Consider the following 13757-nt stretch of genomic DNA (forward strand, 5'->3'; position numbering starts at 1 on the left):
GACAGAGGGGGTTGCATTCAGATAAGGGTGAAGATCAAAGAAATCTGCTTAGGTTTTAATGAAATGATGCAATTAAGATGTAAATTCGAGATTAAAGTGAATGTGTGCATGCATGCATGTGAACTTCTGAACTTCACACTGCTTATTTGTGTGTGTGTGTGTGTATGTGTGATGTATTAATATATATATCTATATTATGGTATATATGAAGAGTTCAGATGCAAAAGCCTCTAAGAACGTCCAACATTTTTCTTTAAAATAAGCATTTTTTTCTGGCTAAAGCAAAAGCAGTAATATTGTGCAATATTTCTACTAGTTATTTAAACTAACTTCTTTCTATCTGAATATATTTTAAAATGTAATTTATTCCTGTGATCAAAAAGCTACATTTTCAGCATCATTATTCCAGTCTTCAGTGTCACATGATCCTTCAGAAATTATTCTTTTTTAGAAATTAATAATTTTATTTAGCAAGGATGCTTTAAATTGATCAAAAGTGATGATAAGGACATTTATAATGTTATAAAATATTTCTATTTCAGATAAATGCTGTTCTTCTGAACGTTCTATTCATCAGAGAAACCTGAAAAATTCATTAAAAAAACATAATAGTATTAATAAATGTTTTTGAGCAGCAAATCGGAATATTAAAATGATTTCTAAAGGATTATGTGACTGGATGCTAAAATTTAGCTTTGAAATCACAGGAATAAATTACATTTGAATATATATTCAAACAGAAAACAGTTACTTTAAATATTAAAAAATATTTCAAAATGTTAGTTTTTGCTGTACTTTGAGTCTAATAAATGCAGGCTTGATGAGCAGAAGACACTCATTTAAAAAAAAAAAAAATGACTGGCAGTATCCATTCAGTCCGATTTAACCAATCGCTCTTTTAAGTCGGATCATTCAGTGAGCAGGTTCAAAATTCGATTCGAATGAATCGTTTACAAATGAGAACAGATGTTGGCGGTTCACAGGTCAGCAAATAATTAACCTACTGAACTGAGAATCGTCTCTTTTGTTAATTATATGAAACATTTGCGTATTAGTTGTACGGAAAGTACATTATTTTAATAGAACAGAAAACAGAAATATTACATATTGGCTATTAAACGTGTTGAACCTAAAAAAAGTGATTCGCGGAATGAGTGGGATTTCCCGCTTTGCTACTTACAGACAAAACCGTTCATCATGGAATGGTGTGGTTTATACGGCCGGCTGGAGAGGTTGCAGTATAGAAAATGAATGAGATGTCTAGTGTGTGATGTATTACACCACTACAAATGAAACCGGTATTGTATCACGTGGTCACCGTGACTGATAATTCATTCATTGATCATCAGTAACAGGGATAAAGGACCGTTTGCGTTCATACTCGTGTATGAGAGAGGGCAACAGAGAGAAAAAGAGAAACGCTGAAGCAGAATCCCTGCTCGCTCTCTTTCTCTTTTTCTTCCCGAACGCGGAGCGCGTATCCCACTCACAGACCGCGAGGCTCCGCGGCACGCGCGCACACGCTCGCTCACACACACTCACTCACGCACCCAGTCACACACACACACACACTGAACCAGCCGAGAGAGGGAAGAATGAGGAAGAACTCGCACGCACATTTCAGCTCTCACAGATTTGCTGATAAAGCATCAGATATTTGATCTCTACGGGTCTGTTTGGGGAAAAACACGCGTGTATGGAAATCGGAGGGTGCGTATAATACACGCGTGCGTCTGTAATCTTTCCTGCATCTCATATATAAAAACCTAAACTAATGCGAGCTGGGATACTACTGACGGCTTCCGACAAGCACTGTCTCCGTTAACACTCCTGCTGCCGTTTTCCCACAGATTGACTACTTCACGGAGCGCCGTTACGGTAAGAGAACCTTCTTTATTTGTATGTATATATATATATATATATGGGTTTGCGTGGAGCTATGGTGGCGATAGCGTTGCATGAGGGTTAATAGGGGGCCACAGACAAACCGAGTATCACATTCATATGATCATTACGCAGAGTGACCCATTTGATACAGAGGTGCGCACTCGTGCCCGTCCGGTCCGGTCCGCTCCGCTCCGCAGTGGCCCCGCGGATGATGATGATTTAACCGGCCGTTCGCCTTCACCCCGTTTTACGGGATTCTGATGTGCACGTGAAAGTTGTATTAAACACGATCTGGTTGCAAGAGCCTCTGCGCTCCATAAGCACATCGCGAAAAAAGCCCTAAAGCCAACGTTTATCCGAACAATAAGAGCACCCAAATAAGAAACGATGCTTGTCCGCATCGCGTACGTTGTGGGATAACAGATGTTTCATCAGTGGATGGGGTAGAGGTGCTGAATGAGAGCACTAGGTTGCGGTAGATGTGAATGAGAGTGAGCGAGGTTTGAGCAGTGCTGAATTAAAGCGGTTCTTTTGCATTCCAGATCGTTAAAGCTACTGAAATGCGTATGATTAAATAATTATGTGGGCCTATTAAAAGCTAAGCGGTTGTAGTTTCATATGAATGTGTGAGTAATGCCTGCAAGCTTTTGCTGTGCACTATGCCCATTGATGACTGCAGACATGAGTGTGTGCGTGACCCTGTGGGTGTGTGTCCATGCATGTGTTTTGCACCATGATAAGTGTTTCTTCTTATTGCCTCAGGGGCCGATTGCCACCCTTTGTCTGATGATGCATTTTGCAGGCATCGTTTGAAGTCAGGTCTGCTTGCTTGCAGTCAAGCACCAGCGTCCCAACCTGAACTTCGTTGGATTATTTTTTGGAACCAACTGCTCTGGACTAATAGCGGAGAAGCAACTAGCAAAACGTAATGTCGTTGAGGCTTAAGGGAGCATCTGGACTTGTTTATGCATTCTGTTGAAATGAACCTGATGATTGAATTGATAAACAAAATTGACAAATAGATAATCAAGTCCAGATGCTGCAGAATGGGTTTTTTTTTTTACCTGACATTTTGGGAACGTGCCTTTCAGCAAATGTTCTAAAAATGTCAGCCTTGAATCAGTGTCACACACGTCGTAGTAATGCAAGAGATTTTGAGAACACGTTTGTCTGAGGTTGTTGGTGATCAGTGCCCTGGTTTGATTTCAATAGCTGCTTGATCTATTTTTCATAATTCTTCTCTTCATCCCCTTTTCTGTTTCTATTATAGCAGAAGTTTGTCACCGAGTAAGGAACGATGAGGCATCGTGAGACCTCCCCACGCCTGTTCCTGAGCTTTCAGTGTCTAGTCGTCATGGTGATAATGCTCTACAACGTCCACCATGTGACAGCGGAACATGCTCCAGACCACAGCCAGGATCATAGTTCTCCTGCCAACAAGTCTTTGAACTGTGGTGGGTCAGTTTCATGTGCCCCAGGAGTCATCCTTCCGGTATGGGAGCCCCCAAACCCTTCGTTTGGAGACAAGGTAGCAAGAGCCACCGTTTACTTTGTGGCACTGGTATACATGTTTCTGGGAGTTTCGATTATTGCTGACCGCTTCATGGCATCCATCGAGGTCATCACCTCTCAGGAGAAGGAGATCACCATTAAGAAACCCAATGGTGAAACGACCACTACGACTGTACGCATCTGGAACGAAACTGTGTCCAACCTCACACTAATGGCTCTGGGGTCTTCAGCTCCTGAGATTCTACTCTCGGTCATTGAAGTGTGCGGCCATAAGTTTGAAGCCGGTGACCTCGGACCCTCTACCATCGTCGGCAGTGCAGCTTTCAACATGTTCGTCATTATTGGAATCTGTGTCTACGTGGTGCCCGACGGAGAGCAACGCAAGGTGAAACACCTTCGTGTTTTCTTCGTCACCGCCGCTTGGAGCATCTTCGCCTACTTGTGGCTCTACCTGATCTTGGCTGTTATCTCACCAGGTGTCGTCCAGGTCTGGGAAGGTCTTCTCACGCTTTTCTTCTTTCCAATTTGCGTGGTCTTTGCTTGGATCGCTGACCGCCGCCTGCTGTTTTACAAGTATGTTTACAAGCGATACCGAGCCGGCAAGCACCGTGGCATGATCATCGAGACGGAGGGCGACCGTCCTCTGCCATCCAAGGTGGATATTGAGATGGACGGGAAGATGTTGAACTCTCACGCGGTGGACTTCTTGGATGGATCTCTGGCTTTGGAACTGGAAGACAAAGATCTTGATGAGGAGGAAGCAAGACGTGAAATGGCAAAGATCCTGAAGGAGCTGAAGCAGAAACATCCTGATAAAGAGGTGGAGCAGTTGATTGAACTGGCTAATTACCAGGTGCTCAGCCAGCAGCAGAAGAGCCGTGCATTCTACCGATGCCAAGCGACCCGCTTAATGACCGGTGCAGGCAACATTCTGAAGAAGCATGCGGCTGACCAAGCTCGTAAAGCAGTGAGCATGCACGAGGTGCGCAGTGACACTGGAGAGAACGACCCGATTTCTAAGATCTTTTTTGACCCTGGTTCTTACCAGTGCTTGGAAAACTGCGGCACCGTAGCTGTGAATGTGATTCGGCGTGGAGGCGATCTCAACCAGACCGTCTCAGTGGAATTCCGCACGGAAGATGGTACCGCAAACGCCGGCTCAGATTACGAATTCACAGAAGGCACTATCGTTTTCAAGCCAGGTGAGACGCAGAAGGAGATCCGAGTTGGAATTATTGACGATGACATTTTTGAAGAGGACGAGAACTTCCTCATCCACCTCAGCAATGTCCGTGTGCTTCATGAGGGTGATGAGCCTGAGACCACTGAGGCCAACCATGTGGAGACCATCGCAACTCTCGGTGTGCCCTCCTCAGCAACAGTCACCATCTTCGACGATGACCATGCTGGAATCTTCACGTTTGAAGAGCCAGTCACCCACGTTAGTGAGAGTGTGGGTGTCATGGAAGTGAAGGTCCTGCGTACGTCTGGGGCCCGTGGAGTGGTGGCACTGCCATATAAAACCGTTGAGGGAACTGCGCGTGGAGGGGGAGAGGACTTTGAAGACAGCCATGGTGTTCTGGAGTTCCAAAACGACGAAATCTTGTAAGTCATACTCTTATATTTAGTTTTTGGGTTCCTGTCCTGATGGGTCACCCCTAAAATATTACTGTTTTGATTCAAAATCATTTACATTAGTATCGTGCCCTGTCAGAACAGGAATGTAATGCATGCAAGATGTTTTTGAATTGTATGTGCCTGATGAAGCGGCATGCTTGATGCTAAATATTTTGCTGTGTGACATCATTGTGATGTCACTGTGATATCAGAAGCATTGTGTGCAAAGAACAGCCGATGGAGGATGTCATCAAAAAGAAACTCCCCATATCTACTTCTCATCTTCTTCTCCTCTTCTCCATCTTATGTATCTTTCATTTCACAGTTCTCTCTCTTTATATTTCAGCCTCAAAGCTTGATTCCTGAGAGTCTGTGTGAATGATGATGATTATGATATTGTGCTATAGCAGCTGTTTTGCTGTTTTGTTTCCAGTTTATTTATTTTTTTATTTATTGACTGCTTCGTGTAATCTTTGTAAATGTTTAATGAGTCGTCTTTTTGCTCTTCAGCTTTTGTTTTTTGTTTCTGGAGATGATGCATGAATGAGTTTGAGTATATTCCCTGTTGAAAAAAAAAAAAACATCTTGGACCAGACTGAGTTGCTGGTTTAGGGTGGTTTTAGGCAGTTTCCCGCTGCTGAGCTGGCTAAACACTATCTTGCCCAGTCTGGAAGACTGACTTAAACCAGCCAAAACCAGTAAGCCGGGCTGGTTTAAGCTAGTTTTTTTTAATAGGGTTTGCACAGGTTCCTTGCCATGTGACCCATGGATTTGCCATGCTGACACCAATTTTCTAGGCTACGGATCATAGTGTGAGCGTGTTTTGTTGTTTGCTGGCAAGCTGTTGCTTGGCATGATAAGAAAGCCGCAAACATGTCACCTGCACCTGAGCAAAGGTTATTGAAAATGAATAATCAACCCATCTGCATAAGACATATGGAAAAATGGAAAACCATCCATCTGCCCTGGTATACAAGGCACTCGGCAAGCACACTGACCGATTGTAACAGGCCGTGTGTATTTTAACCAGATTCAAAGCAGATGTTGAGGGTCAGACTTTCAGGGGCCTGTTGGCCTGTTGCATACTTTCCATAGAGCAAAGCTGTGCGTGCCGTTAAGTGGATTTTAATAACACTCCTGTAATGAAATGATGAAGGGAAAGGGGGGTGTGTTGTGCACGATACAGGGCTATAGACAGGATTGGGGCTGCTCGCAGCATTCAAGAACTCTAAAGTCTCGATTTCCTTGGGATCTTAAAAATTTCCAGAACATATAATTAGAACATTATCTCAGCATTCTGGAATATGAGTGTGGAACAAGGTTGGAATGCAGGGTTACCTCACTGTGCAGGACCATGATTCATTGCACTTTCTGAGCTCTTCTGGAACCATTCGGACGCTCTGTTTACTAAATACAGCCCTGTGAACGTTATTCGCTCCAAAACAGTGTTTGACCACGCTAAGAAACATTCTGGATGTCAGTGAAAGAAGATTGGACTGCCAAACTCTCTCTTTAGTGCCAGACTCTTAACATCACAGATGTGCTTGCAGACACACAACTTTTAATTTTCCATGCAGGATAGTGTGGTCTCACTGTCACACAGCAGATTATCTAGATTCAAACTCATGTGGTAAATATCAGTTCAGTATGTCTTTTATTGTGATGGCTTCTGGGTCTAATGGTTGTGTTTTGGTGGTGTGCTGGGATGTTAGGAAGTCCAGGCCAGGTCTCATGGAGGGAGACAAGGCTGTGAAGCACCATCGTGCTGTGATGCCCTTGAACACAACCCAGATGCAAGAGAAAATGAATTGCTCTGGAAAAGAGAGAGGAAAAAAAAAGAAAAAGGGAATGAGAAAATAGATGATCTACATCCCAGAGCCAGAGGCAAACTCCACCCTAATTTCAGTGTCGCAGTTTGTAAGAGAAAACACAGAACTAAAGTTTGAGCTCCTCGCAGGTCTGTAGTTTCTTTACTCCCATCGGATTATTCCGAGAGTCAGGAGCGCTGGCATTAACTGATAAGCAGATTTCAGCAGAGCTAGAACACCTGTCAATCACATAGTTCTACAAATCCCCTGATCCTTGCTTGTTTGTTCATGAAATATTTGGCCTATCGATTATTCTTTCGGCTTGTGATGCGAGTAGTCCTGCAGATTTTCCCTGAAGTGAGCACAGAAAATTCTGAAAAAAATTACAGATTTTGCTTATAAGTGTTTTTATGTGGAGATGTGCCCGAATCCAAATACCATATTTAGTAAGGAAATGAAGTGTACTACAGAACCCCTTTCAGTGCTTTCTCTCGCAATTATTATTAATTATAATTATACTGTATATGAATTGTGGGCATCAGTGAGTGGCTATTAATAGGCAGGGCATTGAAATCGCTTTTGAATGCGCATTCACTTTTTACTTTCACTTTCAAGATTTGCAAACACACAATCACACGTGTATACTATGGAGCGGCAGTACTTATCACACATTTTGGAATAGATGTTTGTCAGTGGTGCTCAGGATCTGCAAATTGTTTGCCATTGTCCAATCAGTCATCTCTCCTTACTCTGTTTATATGGTAAGTGATTTTATGCACTGTAATGAAACGAGCTGCTGCTAGCCAGTGGGCTAACCACATCCCCTTAGTAGCTCTGTAGAATGTGTTAATCGTTTTCCGTGGTTTTCCGAATGCAGATTCGCTATTTGTGACACTGGACCACAAAACCAGTCATAAGGGTCAATTTTTTTAAACAGATTTATACATCATCTGAAAGCTGAATAAATAAAATTTTTAATTGATGTTAGCTTAGAACAGTATTTGGCTGAGATACTATTTGAAAATCTGGAATCTGAGCGTGCCAAAAAATGAAATATTGAGAAAGTTGTCCAAATAAAGTTCTTAGCAATGCATATTACTGTTTTGATATATTTACGGTAGGAAATTTACAAAATATCTTCATGGAATATGACCTTTACTTAATATCCTAGTGTTTTTTGGCATAAAAGAAAAATTTGACCCATACAATACAATGTATTTTTGGCTATTGCTGCAAATATACCCATACTACTTAAGACTGGTGTTGTGGTCCAGGGTGATATTTGAGTCTTTTAGGTTTTTAGACTTACTTTCGAATTCAATTTCTGAATTTTAATACAGTTTGAATTGAGGTAGCAAACAGAATGTAGAATTGTGATTTTAAAATTTAAATAGCAACAGAATGAAAGTAAAATAAAAAATAATTTGAAACCGTTTTTAACTAGAAAAGCAAAGCTTGACCAGACAAATTTTGAATATTGCCTTGACAAAGCCTTTACAGTTACATTTTTTTTTTTTTTTTTTATAGATTAGTAGGACAGATAAATGTTTTGAAGTTGCATTTATGAATGTGCATTCAGTTTATATATTTAATAAATTAACTTTGGATCTGAGTGGAAGAACACTTTATTTCCTTTATTCTTCATCCTGTCATTCCAGTTCTAATTCAGCTTTGTGTGATGTGGCTTTTAAGTTCAAACTCCAACTCAGTACTAAAAGGATGCCAGTTATTAAATTCTGGATTTTGCACAGGTTTATATTCATTTCCACCAGATTCCACTTTAAAAATATTTGCCAGACAACAAAAAAACAGCACTCACACGGTCACAGTGCACACAGATTCAGAGTACTGCTGCATTATCGGCTCTAACTGGCATTTTGACATTTGTGTTCATGAAATGCCAGGGCAGTGGGTGGCAAGGAGAGCCATGCTAATGCTTGTACATCTGTTATTTCAAGTGAGCGCATGGGCATCCAGGTGTATTTGTGTGACTGTGTGTGTATGTTCATGTAGTATATGTCATTTTGAAGCAGCCGTTGGTAAGATGTCCTTAAGATCAGCTTTAGATAAGATAAAACAGCCATTTTTACGGGATTATGTTTGTGTAAATACAAAACCATTATAGGTGTAAGTAATAAAATGCTGTGACAAATGACATCTGCATCTGTATCTGACAACTTAATCATAAGACAGTCCCACTGGACAGGCTCAGAATGAGATGAAAGAAGGAAGGAAATGAAGGAAATGAAGGCTAAACAAAAGGGAGAGAGGGAAATGTTGAGAACAAATCAGTTGATGAAAAAAATATAATGCTATGTATGCCTTTATTAGGCATCAGACTATGATGTGTAATGAGTGCTGTCTAGGTCGACAGCTTGCTAGGTTTTGAAACTACCAGGTCATGAATTTATATTTTGCATGAATTTTATTCTTTTTTTTTTTTTAATAAATATATGTTATAAAAATACAGTATATAGGCTAATTATATGTTTATATATATATATATATATATTTTTTTTTTTTTTTTTTTTTTTTTTTTTTTTTTTCTTTGCATAGTAGTTCCGGTTTTTCTATTTTATGGCTGCACATTGTGTTTTTTGGGAACAGAAAATGTAAAACAATGTTGTCATAAACAAACTTCAAAAAATAAAAGATTCTGAGAATACACAAATTGCATATTGCATATCTAAATCACTTATGTCACAACATTTGTGAAGGACATTCTTGCATTACTTCATTTTAACCAGACTTCATTTTAAACAGACTTCCTGGCTAAATGGCAAGTAATTTTATTCACCTGCCGAAGCCATTTGTTGCTTGGTAAGTGCAAATTTTTTGGCAGTAAGTAAAGAAAAAGCAAGAGAGAGATGAAGAGAGCGATGGATACAAAGAGAGAGAGAATTCTATAGATGGATAAAGTGAGAAAGAGAAAGAGAGAGACACAGGGTCAGGTTTGAAGTGTTAATCTGCTCTTTCTCATTAGAGCCAATAACAGCTGCAGGAAAAAGCATAGCTAGAACATTCACACATGCACACACACGCTCAAACGCCACATGCAGTAAAACAGAAGGTTACACACACAGCCCCTTATCATGTGCAGGAGCCCTTTTCACGCCATTATGAGTAAAGCATATTTTGGTTAGATTTCAAATTTAATTAGATTATGATGCATATACCATAGAATTTTTAATGCCGCACAGAAAAAAAAACACTTCCAGTCAAGAGTTTTTGGGCAGTAAGATTTTTAATGTTTTTAAAAAAGCCTCTTCTGCTCACCAAGCCTGAATTTATTTGATCCAAAGTACAGCAAAAACAGTAAAATTTTGAAATATTTTTACTATTTAAAATAACTGCTTTCTATTTGAATATATTTTACAATGTGATTTATTCCTGTGATTTCAAAGCTGAATTTTTTTAGCATCATTACTCCAGTCAAATGATCCTTTAGAAATCATTCTAATATTCTAATTTGCTGCTCAAAAAACATTTTTTATTATTGTTGAAAACAGCCGATAAATTTAAAGCAGCCTTGCTAAATAAAAGTATTAATTCCTGTAATTTCCCTCATTTAACTTTGATCACAGGAATAAATTACATTTCAAAATATATTAAAATGGAAAGCAGTTACTTTAAATAGTAAAAATATTATTTTATTATTTATTATTTATTATTTATGAAAAATCTTACTGTCCAAAAACTATTGACTGTTATATTCACAATATTTCAGACCGGAATTGATTTTTAGGGATGTAAAATATATCTGTACTAATAATAATTATCGGATATTAGAATTTTAAATAAACAAACAAATAAATAAATAAATATTGTTCTATTAGTTTTAATTTGAGTCACAGATTTATATTTATATATTTTTTGTTTTATTTTATTTCTTTAATAAATTGTGACTTAAATTCCAAAGCTTTTCAGCTCTGAACTGCTGTTAATGTAACTTTCTAAATGATAAAAATCTTCAAAAATGTAACAGAAAATATTTTAGCATAGAAAATACAAATTAAGAGAAATATGTTTAAAGCATTAGTTTACTTCCAGAATAAAAATTTTGTGATAATTTGGGGGTGAGTAAACGATCAGGTATTGTTTTATGGAAGTGAACTAATCCTTTTAGAGGTGCAAGAATTGCCAAATTAACCTCACTGACTTTCTGCAGTTGTCAGGGATAATATTTTCTAAACACTTGTAAATAACGTCTCATTGCTTTGTGAGCAGGACTCCAAGATTTGCAACATGGCGTTTATAACACAGTGCAGTAATGCACACACTTATTATTATTCTTTAAATGCTCCTGAAGGTTATTATCTGTGTCAAAATTGACAATTAAGAGTGATATTATTCAATTAAACGTTGCAGGAAAAATATTTGTATTATTTTCCATAACCTAATGGAGCAAAGAAAAAAAAATCCCACTTCACCTGGAAGCGTCATTCATTCATTTTAAAGCCATTATGATATTTAAAAATAATGAGTGCAGCTGATTACTGTTCTTAATGATGTGTAAAGCTTGTAATATGTTAGTGTGTATAATAGCACTCCATTAAATGCTAATAATGAAACCAATATTAACCAAGGTTTCTTATTGGTCTCCTCAGATTGTTTTGTCTGTTGGCTTCTGTCTCTCTGCCTCTGTCTCTTTTTCTCACTCTGACAGTGGCATGAAGAATGTTAGATTCTGGGCAGAGGCTGTGCGTCTGTAATGAGAGGGTTATTAACAGTGATGTTTCAATTAGCGCACGAGCTTCCTGTGCAGGTGGGAAGGGAGTGTTTCTGTCAGATATCCTGAACCCTCACTCACCCCGAGAGCTGAGTCAAGCCTCACTAATGAACACCCCGACATACTGTCACTGTCACCCTCGCTCCAGTTGCCTTTCAGCTCTATCAGCGCTTTCTGCCTTGATTTCTTCCTTCCTTGCTTGCTTTCTATCTCTAAGTCTTAATATTTAGGGGTTAGGGATTTGAGCAAACACCTCTACTTAATCTAGAGATCAGATACACTATATAATGTAAGTATATTATGAATCAACCATGTAAAATATCAGTATAATATATAAAAGCTTTGTAGTTTAATAACATGATTATACCAATTGTGTGTGTGTCCAGAATGTACAGAAGTTCTATTATATTATATTATATTATATTATATTAATTATGCCTTAATATGCACCGTCAAAATCTTGATGTCCTTTATTTTCTTGTGTATTTAGATATATAATATAATTTAATATAATATAATATGAGATAATACAATATAACGTGTATAATGTAAAATAATATACATATTATATATAACAGTTCTTTTGTTGTTATATTATGTGTATATTCCATGTAATATGTAGATATCTGTATGTATGTATATAATATGGAAAATATATTATATTATATTGTATTATATTATACCTAAATATGCAGCACCAAAATCTTGATGCCTTTTAGTTTCTTGTATGTTTAGATATATATTATAAAATGTAATATAATATAATATAATATATATTATATATGTATAGATATGTGTGAAGAGATCTATATATTTATATAATATTATATAATATTATATTATATTATATTATATTATATTATATTATATTATATTATATTATATTATATTATATTATACCTAAACATGCAGCACCAAAATCTTGATGTCTCTTAGTTTCTTGTATATTTAGATATATAATATAATATAATAATAAAATATAATATAATATAATATAATATAATATAATATAATATGGAAAATAACATACGTATGTATTTTATTATAAATAACACACTTTTTTTGTTATGCTATGTTGCATTATATATGTATAGATATCTAATATATTATATTATATTATATTATATTATATTATATTATATTATATTATATTATATTATATTATATATATTATATTTATATTTTATTATATGCACGACCAAAATATTGATGTCCTTTTGTTTCTTGTATTATTATTTTTTTATAAAAACATACATTTTTTCTGTTATGTTACATTTATTATATTTGTATATTGCATGTTATATATATGTAGATATCTGTATATATGTATATGATATAGAAAATGATATCAATATTTGTAATACATTTTTATTTTTTTAAATTATATATATGTTTTTTACAAGTTGCACTAGTTAAAGAAATATATTATATAATATTATATATTACATATATTGTTAAATCATATACATAATACACATTATATTATAAAAAATATTATAAAATGTATACATATTTTTATATAAAATATATTCCCCCAAGAAAATACTTGTATGACAAGTGGTCATTTCTGCTGGTCATTTCATTTTTACTCCCCTACTTTGTCTTTTTCATTATCATGTTTTTCTCATTTGTTTTTCAGTTAATTCTCTCTGTTTGTGTGTATGTGAACAGGTGAATGTTTTTTGTGTGTATGTTAACAGGTGAATGTTTTTTGGTGTGTGTATGTGAACAGGTGAATGTTTATGGTCGTTCTGGTTGGTGTTTCTCCGTCAGTGTGTGTTGGAGCATGAGTGTGTGTTTGTTATGGGTCACACTGGTGTGAGTCCTTTCTCACAGAGTCGGGTGAGAAGCTAATAGGGGATTGGAGAAATGAGAAAGGAAGAGAAAATGAGAAGAGGAGAAGGCGGTGGAATGTTTGTTGTGTTTCAGCTTCCCTGGCAGGCGCTGAGCTAACAGGTGGGGATTACTTCTGCCAAAACACTGCTATTACTATTTACTGTAACCAGAGAACACACACATACTCGTGTGTGTGTCTGTGTGTGCGTGCTTTTTTTCCCCGTAAGAGTTTTTCTTTTTGACCTGAAATATTACAGGAGAATACTAGCGGTAGCCACCCAGATAGACCCACTGCACCTTTTCAGATCGACTTCCTGTGCTAGAAGTGAACTGATTCATAGCGGTTGGACGTAATAGAGTAGAACCCA

General features: G+C 37.2%; 1 protein-coding gene across 4 annotated transcripts in view; it reads left to right on the forward strand.

The window, feature by feature from the left end:
* slc8a1b (solute carrier family 8 member 1b) overlaps positions 1–13757 on the forward strand; it is a 131128-nt gene that overhangs the window by 21442 nt on the left and 95929 nt on the right. Inside the window, exons 1-2 of one of the 4 annotated variants that reach the window (XM_051133637.1) lie at positions 1220–1878; positions 3158–5004. In XM_051133637.1, the coding sequence (XP_050989594.1) occupies positions 3185–5004 (1820 nt within the window). In that variant the 5' untranslated portion in view covers positions 1220–1878; positions 3158–3184. Of the gene's footprint in view, positions 1–1219; positions 1879–3157; positions 5005–13757 lie in introns of those variants that run through there. The other 3 variants (XM_051133635.1, XM_051133634.1, XM_051133636.1) reach the window with 3 other exon arrangements.

This window comes from Labeo rohita, chromosome 17 (genome assembly GCF_022985175.1).
Source record: "Labeo rohita strain BAU-BD-2019 chromosome 17, IGBB_LRoh.1.0, whole genome shotgun sequence".
In the NCBI taxonomy this organism is placed as follows: Eukaryota; Metazoa; Chordata; class Actinopteri; order Cypriniformes; family Cyprinidae; genus Labeo; species Labeo rohita.